The sequence below is a fragment of the Equus caballus genome, chromosome 16 (genome assembly GCF_041296265.1).
Source record: "Equus caballus isolate H_3958 breed thoroughbred chromosome 16, TB-T2T, whole genome shotgun sequence".
In the NCBI taxonomy this organism is placed as follows: Eukaryota; Metazoa; Chordata; class Mammalia; order Perissodactyla; family Equidae; genus Equus; species Equus caballus.
In genome coordinates, this window is record NC_091699.1 from 15,596,017 (window position 1) to 15,610,155 (window position 14,139).

The 14,139-nt window shown below is 62.0% G+C and overlaps 1 protein-coding gene across 1 annotated transcript in view; it reads left to right on the forward strand.

The window, feature by feature from the left end:
- Positions 1 to 612: 612 nt before the first annotated feature.
- Positions 613 to 14,139, forward strand: part of PLXND1 (plexin D1) — a 50,831-nt gene continuing 37,304 nt past the window's right edge. Inside the window, exon 1 of the mRNA XM_023619930.2 lies at positions 613 to 2,102. Within this exon, the coding sequence (XP_023475698.2) occupies positions 753 to 2,102 (1,350 nt within the window). The 5' untranslated portion in view covers positions 613 to 752. The remainder of the gene's footprint in view (positions 2,103 to 14,139) is intronic.

Here is a 14,139-nt window from a genome sequence, read left to right on the forward strand (position 1 = left end):
TGGACGACGAGCGCGCAGACAGAGACGAAGAAAAGTGGGGGTCAGAGGGATAGGGAGAGACAGAGGGGCCAGCGGGGAGACGGCGGAGGGAGCCCCGGAGAGGAGAGCGAGCCCGGGACAGAAAAACACAGAAGGGAGAGGGAAGATGAGGCAGGGGGAAAGGAGGGAGAGCCAGAGGGAAGGAGCAGCAGAGGCAGAAAGAGAGCGAGCGAGCGCACTCGGAGTCGGGGCGGGGTGAGACAGAGACAGACAGGGACCGCGGGGAGAAAGAGGGGAAGGAAAAAGAAAAGCACGAGCGAGCCAGGCCGAGCGGCCAGGAGGGGGGAAGGAGCGAGAGGAGCGGGCGGCGGAGGCGGAGGCAGCGCTGGGCGAGGCAGCCTCGACCGCGGGCGCCGAGCGGGCGGGTCCCAGAGGGCGCGGGGCGGCCCGACCCCCGACGGCCGAGCGCGGGCCCGGGGCGGGGCGGGGTGGGGGCGCGCGCGGGAGGGGCGGGGGGCGGGGCGCGGCCGGGCGGGGCGCGGCGGGGGCGGGGCGCGAGGGCGTGTCCGCAGCGGAGCCGCCCCCGCCCCGCCCCCGGGCTGCGCGGCGCGGCTGAGCCGGGCCGGGGCGCCGGGGCCGGGGGCGGCTGGCGCGGGCAGGAAGCGCCTCGCGGCCCGGGCCCGCCCCCCGCCTCCTGCCGCCTCCCGGCTCCCGGTTCCCGGCCGCGCCGCGCCCCATGCACTCGCCGCGCCGCGCAGCCCGCGCTCGCCCGGATGGCTCGTCGCGCCGCGGGCGGCGCACCCCTTAGCGCCCGGGCCGCCGCGGCCAGTCCCCCGCCGCCGCCGCCGCGCCCGCCATTCTGGGCGCCCCCGGGGCCGCGGGGCCCGCCGCCGCGCCCGCCCCTGCTGCTGCCGCTGCTGCTGCTCCTGGGGACGGCGCGGGCCGGCGCCCTGGAGATCCAGCGCCGGTTCCCCTCGCCCACGCCCACCAACAACTTCGCCCTGGACGGCGCGGCCGGGACGGTGTACCTGGCGGCCGTCAACCGCCTCTACCAGCTGTCGGGCGCCAACCTGAGCCTGGAGGCCGAGGCGGCCGTGGGCCCGGTGGCCGACAGCCCGCTGTGTCACGCCCCGCAGCTGCCGCAGGCCTCGTGCGAGCACCCGCGGCGCCTCACCGACAACTACAACAAGATCCTGCAGCTGGACCCCGGCCAGGGCCTGGTGGTCGTGTGCGGGTCCATCTACCAGGGCTTCTGCCAGCTGCGGCGCCGGGGCAACATCTCGGCCGTGGCCGTGCGCTTCCCGCCCGCCGCGCCGCCCGCCGAGCCCGTCACCGTGTTCCCCAGCATGCTGAACGTGGCGGCCAACCACCCGAACGCGTCCACCGTGGGGCTGGTGCTGCCGCCGGCCGCCGGCACCGGGGGCAGCCGCCTGCTGGTGGGCGCCACGTACACCGGCTACGGCAGCGCCTTCTTCCCGCGCAACCGCAGCCTGGAGGACCACCGCTTCGAGAACACGCCCGAGATCGCCATCCGCTCCCTGGATGCGCGCGGCGACCTGGCCAAGCTCTTCACCTTCGACCTCAACCCCTCCGACGACAACATTCTCAAGATCAAGCAGGGTGCCAAGGAGCAGCACAAGCTGGGCTTCGTGCGCGCCTTCCTGCACCCGCCCGACCCTCCGCCGGGCGCCCCGTCCTACGCGTACCTGGCGCTCAACAGCGAAGCGCGCGCGGGCGACAAGGAGAGCCAGGCGCAGAGCCTGCTGGCGCGCATCTGCCTGCCCCGCGGCGCCGGCGGCGACGCCAAGAAGCTCACCGAGTCCTACATCCAGCTGGGCTTGCAGTGTGCGGGCGGCGCTGGCCGCGGCGATCTCTACAGCCGCCTGGTGTCCGTCTTCCCCGCGAGCGAGCTGCTCTTCGCGGTCTTCGAGCGGCCCCAGGGACCCCCCGCGGCCCGCGCGGCCCCGGCAGCGCTCTGCGCCTTCCGCTTCGCCGACGTGCAAGCCGCCATCCGCGCCGCGCGCACCGCCTGCTTCGAGGAGCCCGCGCCCGACGTGGTGGCGGTGCTCGACAGCGTGGTGCAGGGCACCGGGCCGGCCTGCGAGCGCAAGCGCAACATCCAGGTACACCCAGGCGACGGGGCCGGGGGGACAGCGTGCGGCTGACTAGGCGGGCTGTGCGCCGAGCCGGCCACAGGTGTGAGCGTGTGTGGGGATCCAGGTGTGTCCTCTGGGCCACGAGTGCATTTTCGGGGATCCAGGTGTGCTCGCGAGGATACAGGTGTCAGCCGAGGTGGGGCACATGGCCCAGGAGTGCGCGTGCAGGCGCTCACGTGTGCTGGATTACAGGTGCGCATACGTAGGTGCGCGGAGTCCCGGTTTCAGGTGGTACTTAGGTGCTCCCTGAAGAAAGACAAAGGTACGCATATAGCCCGGGTGTGCACGTGGGGGTCTAGGCGCTGGCTGAGCGCACAGCGGGTGAGTGCGTGTCTGACCAGAGGTGCCTCTGATCTGGCGGTGTGGGCCTCTCAGGGCTGCCGTTGGGAGCTGGCAGACGTGTGCACGGGTGTGGCAGGTGTGCGGGGAGGCATGCAGGTGTGGGCCAGGGCCCTGCAGATGTGCGGGGTGGTGGCAAGGTGGGAGTGATAGGGGTATGTGCACCAGACTTTTGTGTCATCAAGCTGGGTCGTGCAGGAGTGTAGGGCAGACATGTGTGTGCTGCAGGGACACTGGTGCAACAGGGCGGGCCTGGCCGTGCAGTGGGACGTGTGTGGCAGGGGACACAGGTGTTTGGGAACCAGCAGGTACTCTGGGGAGGCCGCTGGTTGGCAAACAGGTGTGTTGCTGAGGTCAGCTTTTATTCACTCATTCAACCCATATTTATTGAGCACTTAGCATGTACCAGGCATAGAGGCCGTGGGGTAGACACTTGTGGAATGCCTGCTCAGCACATCACATGGCATAACTCTGGTTCTCATAATGACCCCCTGAGATGGGCTGTGTTCTCATCCTTGTTTCATAGATGAAGAAACTGAGGCACAGAGAGGTTAAGTAACTTGCTCAAGATCACACAGCTGGGAACTAGCAGAGGCAAGATTTGAATCCATGCTATCTGGCTTCAGCATCTGTGTTTGTAATGCTCCTGAGCTTTTGCTGCCTTACAGACATGGAGCTCAGTGTGTGTGTGTTGGAGGAGTCCCTGTGGATGAGCGGGGGGAGGTGTCGGGGCCCGGAGAGCAGAGGGAGGTAGACAGGCCTGTGTGCAGCACCTCGGTGTGCAGGGGCCAGAGAGGGCCGTGGCGCTCAGCAGGGAATGAGGAGGGGCCGGGCGTAGGGGCACAGCAGCTGGGTGGGAATGGGACCAGGTGTCTGGGGCTGGGTTGGGCAGTGGCGAGGGGGCCAAGTTGAGATCAGTGGGTGTGCTGACCTTGGGGGGACGTGACACAGGGGGAGCCCGGCCGGCTGGCCGCCCTGAAATAAAGGTCACGGTTGGTGGGTGGGGCAGACTGTCCCGGGGAGCAGTTCTGCCACCGCAGGGGTCGGCCAGGTCGGGGCTGGCTGCCCAGCGCCACAGCGGGAGCATCCACCATTCCCCTGCCCAGAGCTACGTCCCCCAGTGGGCTGTGTTTGAGGGGACAAGCTTTGTTCTGGGGTTCTCAGGCTCCGAGGAGGTGAGTGGGGAGCCAAACCCTGCCCTGTGCAGGGAAAACCCTGCTGGGGCCAGGGTCGAGGCTGGGCCAGCCCCAGGCCTTCCTCCAGCCTTTCCAGGCCTGCGTGTCCACCCAGGCCCTGAGTGTGAGTTGATCTGTGGGATTCCTCACCCGGCCGCCGCGGTCTCCCCCTCCCCCTCTGGCAGGAGCCGTCCTGGTTCCCACGGTCTCTCGTCCCCAGCCTGGCCTGGCGCAGTGACTCACTCTGCTGGAGGGGGCTGGGGCTTCCCTCTCCTTAGGGGGGCAGGGCCTCTCCAGGGACACCACCCCAGGGACAGAGTGGCCAAGGGCCTCCTCCCCACCCCAAGGCGAGGCGGATTCCCGGCTCTCCTCGGCCACTCTCCCTATGTCCCCAACAGCCCTCTCCCCTTCCCCATCCCCGACTGTGGGCCCAGGCCAGTGCCAAGGGGCAGTGTCTCCCAGGTGTGTCCAAGGCCCCAGGGTTGGGGCCTCTAGCACAGCTGCGGGCATGGTGGGGGTGGTTATTCTTGGGCCTGGCCTGCTGCCAACTCCCCAGTTACAGGCTAAGAACCTGGGTCAGATCCTACTCTGTCGCTTCCCAGCTGTGTGACCTCGGCAAGTGATTTAACCTCTCTGAGCCTCAGTTTTTTCATCTGTAAAGTGAGGACAATAAAAATAAATCTCTAAGGATTGTTTTAAGGGCTCAGTGAATTAATTACTATAAAGCACTTCGTACCTGGCATGTGGTGAGCACCTGATAGATGTCTGTTGTTGTTGTTGTTATTGCCCCAGGGCCATTATTAGCACGGGTCTGGGCTTGGTCCTGGGCAGCAGTGACCCATTTTGGCTTGTTGTGCAGCAGTAAAGACCCCCCCCATCTCCCACCTCTGGCCTCAGATCGAAGCCTCTATAAACATTTCCTGGGCGCTTGCTGTGTGCCCAGCCCTGTGCTGTGTGCTGGGGACCAGTAGTGACTCAGTTTCTGCTCTCATGGACCCTGCAGGTGAGCAGAGGACAGACACGTGGCCAGGCACTTAAGCCCAGGGGCGTGAGTGCTGGGATGGGAGAACATGGTGGGGGAGCCTGGAGAGGGGCATCGAGGCTTCTGGGGGAGGTGATATCAAAGCCGAGGCGGATGGGCCAGCTGGGGCAGAAGAAAAGGTCCAGGCTGAGGGCACAGCCTGCACAAAGACATGGACGGAGGACACAGCAGGCTAGAGCAATGGAAAGGTGGTCCTGGGGGCTGGGACAGTGGGCGGAGCCTGTGGGTGCTGGTGCAGGACGGGGTGCAGGTGGGCTGCATTGCGGAGTCCGGACTGTATCCAGGGGACATGGGGAGCCATGAAGGGTTTTATCCAGAGGAGGGATGTGATCTGAATGAGCACCTCAGTTTCCCCCTCTGTAGAATGGGAACAATGATAAAAGGCCCTGCCCCACAGGACTGTTGTGGGGCTTAGATGGGATGATACACCTAAGCTCTGCATGGAGTGCCCAGCACGTGTTTGCAGTTACTGTGATGATTTTTCATATGATTGTTTTAGAAAGTCCTTAGGTGGCTGGTGAGAAGGAAAGACGAAACGCAGGGAGAGTAGTTGGGAGGCTGGTCCATCTTGCATCTGCAAACATTTCTTGGGCACCTGCTGTGTGCCAGGGCCCGTGGTGGGCACTGGGTGCAGTGGCAGAGGCAGTGGGCCAGGCCTTGTTGTCGGGGGATGTGACGGGCCTGGTCTGAGGGCGTGGACAGAAGCAGTGGGTTTTGGATGCCAGGACGTAACCCCAGAGGTGGAGACGGGCAGGATGGAGGGGAGGAAGCTGCCCAGTCTGCCCAGCTTCGGGACAGAAGTTGGTGCAGTCGGGGTGGGGATGTGACAGAGCAGGGGGGTCTCAGGGGAGAGGATGAGTTTGGCCGGGGGTGGGGTGGTGTGGGGGGTACCAGGGGCCTGGAAACCCTTTCCCTCCGGCCCCGCCTGGCCTGACTTCTCCAGCACCAGCACCAGGTGGTCTCGGTGCTGGGGGCCTGGACTCTGCCCCTCCGTCTATTCTCCAGGGACGTCTGACCTCCAGGTGAGGACACGCAGCCTCCCGCTCGTGCTTTTGGGGTCTGTCAAGCCTGCGGCTCCGGAGCTGGCCGGGTGGTCGGGCCGTCCCCGCTTCTCTCCCGGGGGCTCTGTCCTCTGCTCTCCACCTTGAAGACAGTGGAGTCTTGGCCTCTGCTGCCCACTTCCCCTGGGGACCAGCCAGGGGAGGGAGGAGCTGCTGAGGTGTGACGTCAGAGGCGGGACCATGTCCTCCTGCCTTTGAAGGGCCCCAGCTTTGTCCCGGATTGTTTTTGGCATATTTGGGGCTTTGGACTATTTTGAGAGAGAAAGCGAGTGAGGAAATTCACCTCCATTGCGTGTAGCTTGGATCCCTTTCTTCGATTCATGTTTGAGGTGACAGCAAATTAGAAGTTGCCATGTGCTATTGTTGTTGGGGGAAACTGAGGCACAGGGTCACCCAGCAATGGGAGGGCAGGCTGAGTCTAACTCCCCTGAATCTTTCCCCTCAACCCTGGAGTGACCATAATATTTGTATTTTTAAATCACAAAGAAGACTTGACAGGGAAATGTCAGTGCTGCATTTTCAAGGTGTCTTTTTATAGTAAAGGTGGAAAAAAACCCTCAGGCAGTTTTAAACTGGCATGCGGTAGGTGGGTGCTCGTCGGCAAGAAGGCGTCTCTGAGCCAATTTAGGGGCTGAAATGCTGCGTGGAGGTGGAGGAAGACAGCTCCCGAGATGGGCTTTACATTTAGAGTTGGGCTGGGGGCTGGGAGTGAGCTCCCCGTGGCGAAGGGTACAAACAGAGACCCTTGACAGGACTTAGGAGAGGGGGTTCGGCGGGGTTGGCCAGAGAGACAGGCAGGGCTTGGGCCGGTAGATGGTTGACATCCCTCTCTGCCTGGAAATGTCATCAGTCTCCCCGCCCAGGTACATGAGGGGAAAGCTGACATCGAGTCCCGTTCTCCCACCTGTAGGCTGTGTGACCCAGGGTGAGTCATTTACCTTCTCTGGGCCTCATGCTTTCTCACTGTGGGCCTGGTGTCACTGCTGATGAGGGGGCAAATGCTGAGTGTCTGGTGGGGCTGAGGGCTGTGCAGAGGGCGAGTGCCTCTTGGCTCTCTGGGGCCGAATGGTAACCATCGCCAAGCTCCCAGTGCTGAGCAGGGACGCTGTGCCAACACTTCACAGGCACCAATGCCTGTTGGATCTCACAGTCTCCCTTGAGGCAGGAAGTGCTGTTATCCCCAGCAGATGGGGAAACTGAGGCCCAGGTCACACAGCTGGTTAGCAGGAGTGGGGCTCTGCGGCCTGGCTGTCTGGGCCCAGAGCCCACTCGGGTGACGGCTGATGTGAGCCGTGAGCTCTCGGCCCGGGGTTCTGCCTTACTTCCCCCTCCCGTGGAGATTTGGGTGGGGCCCTTTGTACAAAACCCCCATCTGTGGTAGCACCTCCACACAGGCCCCACATGGAAGCTGGGGAGCTGATGATGCCATGACTCAGTTCTAGAGTGGGGTGAGGGCGGCTGGGGCATCTGCGGAGGCCGGGGCTGATCAGGCCTCCTGAGGAAGTAGGGGAGGCAGGGGGCACCTAGCTGCGTTCATCCCTGAGAGTTTGGTCGCCTCTGGAAGGAGCGAGCTCCCTGGCCCCTTGGGTGTGCAAATGAGGGGTGTGGTCAGTTTGAATGATGTCTTGACAAATCCCTTTCAACACTGACCCCAGCCGTGGACCATTCTGGGCCCTGGGGCTGGGCAAGCCACCTCCTCCCCTCCAGAGCAGCAGCTCACTGTCCAGTGCTCGCTAGGAGGGTGGATGGAGGGTCTGTCATGGCCCTGACCATGCCTGCCATTGAGACCTGCCACACCCAGGCAGGCCCAGAGTGGTGGGTGAGTGCCAGACCCAGGTGCCCACTCCCTGGGTCCAAACCCTGGCTCCGCACCTTCCTAGCTATAGCCTTGGGCAAGTCACCTGCCTTCTCTGGGCCTCTGTTTCCCCATCAGGGAAGTGGGCTCAGTCTCGAAGAACGGGGCGGCCTGGCCTTCAGCGAGGGGTGTGTGAGTCGGCTCAGCTCCCTAGAGAGTCCAATGCACCCGCCATGGCAGCCAGTTTTCATGGCGATGAAGGAGCTGGCTCGGGTCAGTGACCTGATTGCTGGAGGGGGAACAGACCAGTGTATGTGGAAGAGGAGCACGAGGGCCTGAGGCCCCGGGCACAAGGGGTCCCTTCCCCTTTCTGGGCCTCAGTTTCCCGATCTGTGTTGGGCTGTGGGGTGGCAAGCAAGCCCTCACTCTCTCACCAGACCTGCTCCATCAGCATCGTTATTATTGGTACTGTTGTTGTTTCTCGGGAACTTATTCTGTCAGGCACTTTGCAAAGCCCTTTGCATGTAGTCTGTCTTTTAATTCCCCAGAAATGGAATGAGATGAGTGTTATCCCAAATCTACAGAAGGGGAAAACAAGGCCCAGAGAGGCTAAGTGACTCATCTGAGGTCACACAGAGGGTAAAAGGTGGAGCAGGGGTCTGGCTGCAGAGCCTGTGCTCATCACCTTTACTCCCTGGTTCTTCCAAAGACCCTGACCGAAGGGGTGGGAGCCACAGATCACAGTGGGAAGGGGTGAAGGAGTCCCTCTTAAAGGTGGAGAAACTTAGACCCAGGGAAGTTCTGCCACTGCTGGGGCTGCCTGGGGAGTGTGGGAGCTTCCCAGTGAGGTCTGCAGAGCTGCCCCACCCCCAGGCCCAGCGTGGTCCCAGGCTGGGGCCCTCCCCGGGCGTGGGCTCCTGTTACCCAGGGCGGCAGCTATCTCCCATCTTCGCCCAGTGCCTCCTGGACAACAGCTCCTGCCTGCCTGTGCGCCCAGGGGAGGGCTCGCTGGAGAGTGGCAGTGTAGGAGGGGGCTCAGCTTTGTTAGATGGCAACCCCCAAAAGGGATGAGTCAGACCCTGCCCACCCTCCAGGAGCCCCCGGACAGTCAGGGAGGGATCAGGACAGAAGATACTCTTGAGCCAGAGCTGCATGCCCACCAGCCTCGATGGGGGAGTGGCAAGGCGTCCTGGAGGAGGGCGACATTGGAGCAGAACTTTGGCAGATGGGGCCGGGGAAGGCATTCCAGGCAGAGGACACGGCAGGGGCAAAGGCCCAGGGAGTTGGTAGCACACGGCTTGGGTGGCAGGCGGAGAGGAAGCTGAGAGTGTAGGGGTCTGGGGCGCCAGCCAAGGATTTGGATGCTGTCCTGTGGGCTACAGGAAGCCAGCAAGGCTTCTGGGGAAAAGCATGACATAGTCGATCTGGTTGGAGAAGGGCCTCCGTGGCTGCCGGCCCCTCCTTAGTCCCGCCAGGCACTGGCAGGCGCTCTCTCCCAGGGCCCCCACTGCGGCTGGGCCAGGTGACTCCTGAGGGCCTCTCCAGCTCTGAGAGCGGTGTGGAGGTTGCCATGGAAACCAGCCAGTCCCCGTGTGGGGACAGGCCCGGGAAGTCTCCAGGTGCCAGCCCCGAGGATTTGGATCCTGGCTACCTCCAGAGCATGGTCGTTTTCTTCTTCACAAAGCCTGTGTTTGGGCCAGGGCCGAACCCAACAGGCGGCCCCCTCCTGCTGACACTCGGGCCACCGAGGTCTGCCAGGCGAGCAAGGCCTACCCGGCCCAGGCCACCACACTGTGCCCTGAAACCCGATAAATCACCACCGGAGGAGGAAGCTTGACTCCATCACCAGGCCAGCCAGGCCTGTGGGCGTGAGTCGCCTTCTGCTCCATCGGTGAATCCTGGGTGCGGGGGGCGGAGGCCTTGAGGTGCAGGCCAGGCCGGAAAGGAGCTGTGCCAGCTCGGCGGCCACCTCTGCCCCATCCCCCTCCAGGATCGTCCACCAGCTGTGTTTGAGCTGATTGAGCCCTGCAGAAGTGGCCATCTCCTTGATGGGCCTCAGTTTCTCCAGTTGCAACCCAGGGCCTTTCCAGCTCCAAGCGGCCAAATTCCAGTGGCTGTTGGCAGCGCCGGCTGCAGCCGCGGTGGAGAGGCTGCGCTGGAGGCTGAGGACTCTAGAGCCAGCCTGCCTGCGCTGGAGGCTCGCAGCGGGCAGTGCTGGCTGTGGCACCCAGCACAAGTCGCTTCACTGCTCTGTGCCTCAGTTTCCCCATCAACTTGTCAGGGGGTGGTGAGGGTCAAATGGGCTTATGCAGGCCAAGGTCTCCACAGAGTGAATGGTAGCTGGGTCTTCTGATGTTGTCGACATGACTGTATTGTTATTATTATGAAGCTGTCCCTTCCTGACTTGGGCGTGGTCTCTGAACTGGGATGTGGGCAACTAGAGAGAAGGACCCATGTGTCACCTCCATGTCCCCAGCACACGGACCCAACCCAGAGATGTTTGCTGGGGGCCCCAGGCCAGCCTTGTCCCCTCAGCTGCGCCCACAAGCAGTTGTGTTGTGACTCTGGGACCGAGGCCAGCACCCCCAGGGGAGGGGAGAGGCTGTGAGTTCAGGCTCCAGGCCCCTCAGGCAGGAGGAGAGGGGCCAAATGTGCCCGGAGAGGCAGCTGCAGCTCTCAGCTCCTCCTGGCCCGCTTCCCCTTCGGGAAAGAAGCGGACGGAAGCGGTCCAGGCCGAGGAGGGGCTGAACGCAGCTCTGCCACCCCGCCCCCACCGAGCGGGAGTGACTTTTCCCGAGGCCGCGGGGCCGGGAAGGATCGCTGGCTGCCCATCCCACACTGTGCTCCTCTGGGACCAGGGGGGAGGGCTGGAAATGGGGCCGGGCTGGGCTAGAATGAGAAACAGCTTTCAGAAGGGGGAGCTGGGTGTCTAGGGGGCCGTGTCCAGCTAACAAAACAACGGCTGCTTGAGTCAGCGGCTGTGGCAGCAGCTCCCAGGCAGGCCGTGGGCTCCTGACGCCCTGTGCACGGTGAGGGTGGCGCTGCTGGTCCAGCCTCGGATGCTTGACTTCAGGAAGTGGTGGAGCGGCTTGTCCGGGGGGGCTCCCCTGTGCTCTGGCGTCCCTGAGCCTCTGCCTTGGTGGCCTGCTTAGCTAATTGGGGGCGTTAATTGAGCACCTACAGTGCCTAGTACTGAGAGCTGCTGCGGGCTGAGCCCTTTCCAGGAGTCCTCTGTGATGGGTGCTCTGACTGTCCCCATTTTACAGATGAGGGGACTGAGGCTCAGAGAGGGTGGGGCGTCGCACAGTTAAGAGTTAAGAGCTGTGAGACTTAGCATGTCCAGAGCCTCAGTTCCTCTGTCTATAAAATGGGGACACAGAAGAGTGTGTGTGCCCCAGGTGGTTGTGAGGTGACTCTGGGTGCCTGCACACAGCAGGTCTCTGGTCCAGGCCGGCCTCAGACCTCAGCAGGGAGTTGCCCCTCCAGGCTATGTCCGGATGGCTGGAGGGCTCAGCATGCCAGTTGTGGGTAGACAGACATACTGTCCTCAGGGTGGCCTGGCTGGCTGGTTCATGTGGCCCTTCCAGAGGGTGGCCAGCTGGCCTGGATGACCTTAGTGCCCTGGAATGGGGTGACCCACTTCCTCCAGAGATGGGGTCAAGGAAACCGAGGCAGGCCTCTCTGAAGCTCTGGAACGGTCAACCCAAGCTGTAGTGTCCATTGCCATTTGTCTGTTTTTCTGCCTGATTCCAGCAGCCTGCGCCAGGTGGGGAATTACTGTGCTGTGTGTCCTGAGGAAGCCTCTGTTCCTCTCTGTGCCTTGGCTTCCTCAAGGTGCTGCTTTTCCTTTCTGGCTCAGGGCCAGGCCTCCTGACTGTTGCTCGCTGGCCTGGTTGGCCATCCTCCCTTCCCAGGCCTCCAGGAAGCGAGTGTCCGCATCACTCACTGGGAGGTGCTGGTATTTCCTTTGGCGGCAGGCGGCTTCCTCCTTGGCGTAGGGGCAGTTGCCAGAGGGCCCCCAGAGCCGAGTCCATCCTGCCCCTCCCAGGGCCAGCACACAGTAGCCCCGTGGCTCTTTCCATGCCTCAGTTTACCCTCGGTGGAGGGTCAGCTCAGTGGAGTGGTAGCCCCATGGCTGTGGTGTTCTGAGAAGCCGCTGAGGTGGGAGGGAGGCAGCTGGGTTTGGGAGTCGCAGGGATGGCCTCAAATCCTGACCCAGTCATGTGCGGCTGGTGGGCAGCCTTGAGAACGCTTCCCCTGTACCCTTGGAGCTGCGGCCGAGCGAGTCCAGTGGCCCTCTGTCTTGCCCTGGCTTCTGAGATCTGTAGACTGTGCCCGTCAGACCCCCACCACGGACCTGCCTCTCTCTGCTTGCTGCGCTCCTCTAGGGCTGTCTCTGGGGCGTTCTCCTGGCCCGTCTGCAGCTGTCTGAGCTGAGGGAGGAGCTGGCCAGGATGGGGCTCAACGGAGGCTGCAGAGGGGCAGGCCAGGTGGAGAGGGCCTTGAGGGCCCAGGAGCAAAGTTTGAGTTTATGTTGAGGGCACTGGGGATCCACTGAATGCTGTTGAGCTGTGGAGGGGACACTACCTGCTTTGTGTTGTGTTTTTTGTTTTTGAGGAAGATTAGTCCTAAGCTAACATTCGCCCCCAATCCTCCCCGCCTTGCTGAGGAAGACTGGCCCTGAGCTGACAGCCGTGCCCATTGTCCTCTGTTTTATGTGGGACACCGCCTCAGCATGGCTTGACAAGTGGTGTGTAGGTCCACACCCGGGATCCAAACCAGTGATCCCCAGGCTGCCAAAGCAGAATGTGTGAACTTAACTGCTGTGCCACTGGGCCGGCCCCTGCATTGTTTTTTTAAATAAACATTTTACTTTGGACTAATTTTAGATTTACAGGAAAGTTACAAAGGTAGTACAGACAGTTCCTGCACACTCTCCCCTCGGTTTCCCCATTGCCAAGGTCTTACTCGGGTACATTTGTCACAAGGAGGAGACCCACATTGGACTGAGCCCTCCTCTAAACTCCAGGCGGGACTCCCGGAGCGCCCCTCCTCTTCCAGGATCCCGCGTTGCATTTAGCGCTTTGCCGGTTTAACAGCAGCTCCCTCTGCTGCAGTGGGGGGCGGTGGGTGAGCGGCCGCCTGCAGCCCGCTGCTTCAGACCAAAGGGGAGGACTGTGTGCTTTCAGCTCCTCGCTTTACCGGGATCGCGGGTCGATCGCAGTCAGAACCTTGAGGCGGGGAGGTGCCTTCACGCCCCAAGCACAAAGCACCAACAGCCGGCGCAGTCTGCACCTGGGACGAAACCGCTGGGTCTTGCAACCTGCCGTGGTGCCCGCCACCGACACCGCCTCCTCCTCGCAGTGCCAGCTGCAGCAGGACTGAGGTGTGGGGGGGGTCTGCAGGCAGGATGTGGGAGGCCTGAGAAGCCAGGCTCTTGAAGCTCTTGCTCCAAATGGCTTCCTGGGGAGAAAAAGTCAACACAATTACAGTTGGTAGTGAAATCAATATGTCAGAGTTTTAATGGGAGAGTGGGCAGAACTGAGCTCTGGCCCCAGGAGGCAGCCAGCTAGAGGGGGAAGGGGTGTCTTGCTCTTAGAAAAGAGCTGAGACCGGAGGCAGTTGCTCATCCCTTTTTTAAAAAAATTTTTTTGCACCAGCTTTTTTTTTTGAGGAAGAGTGGCCCTGATCTAACATCTGTGCCCATCTTCCTCTATTTTATGTGGGATGCCTGCCACAGCATGGCTTGACAAGTGGTGCATGGGTCCACACCCAGGCTCTGAACTGGCGAACCGTGGGCCACTGAAGTGGAACGTGTGGACTTAACTGCTGTGCTACCAGGTGGGCCCCTCATCCCATTTTAGAGCAGGATAAAATTAAGTTCTTAGAGGAACGAAAACTAGCAGCCAGGTGTTGTCTGGGCCTGAACACCTGCCTCCCCTGTGGTGCCACACACACAGCAGATGTACAGTTAACCCATATTTTTCCCTCAGTTCTCCAGTACCCAGCACGGCAGTGTTGTTCTCAGTCTCTCTGCTTGGAAAGGAAACAGCTGAATACAGTCATTCACACTTTAGTTAAAATTAATTTTCTTTCGAGTAAACACTCACCCCAGAGCACAGTCTCTGCTCTGGAGGAGCTCATGCACATGCTACTGTGATAAATGCCAGTGGTGTTACAGAGGAGGGGAGATTTTGTTTGAGCCACATCTTGAAGGGTGGCTAAAAACTTGCTGCCTGGGCACGCCTGGCAGAGGGAAGTGCATGGGTCAAAGCAAAGGGGACTGCTGGGCTAGGGGAGATATGAGTGGCTCAGAAGTGTGGGAAGGGCATTGGCTGCTGAGGGAACAACATGAAGGTTCAGGAGCCCTCGCGGGAAAGCACGGCCACATTTGAGAAGCTGCAGAGGTTGGTGTGGTTGGAGCAGAAGGTAGGGCGGAGGAAAGAAGTGGGACTTGGGACCTGAGTAGTTGGCGGGGGCCAGATCATGAAGGCCTGGAATGCCAGGCTCCATCCTGAGGACAGCCGGGAGCCAGGGAAGGGCTTTATGTCAGGGAGGGGTGACCAGTTCTGTGCTTGGGAAGGTGGCCTGG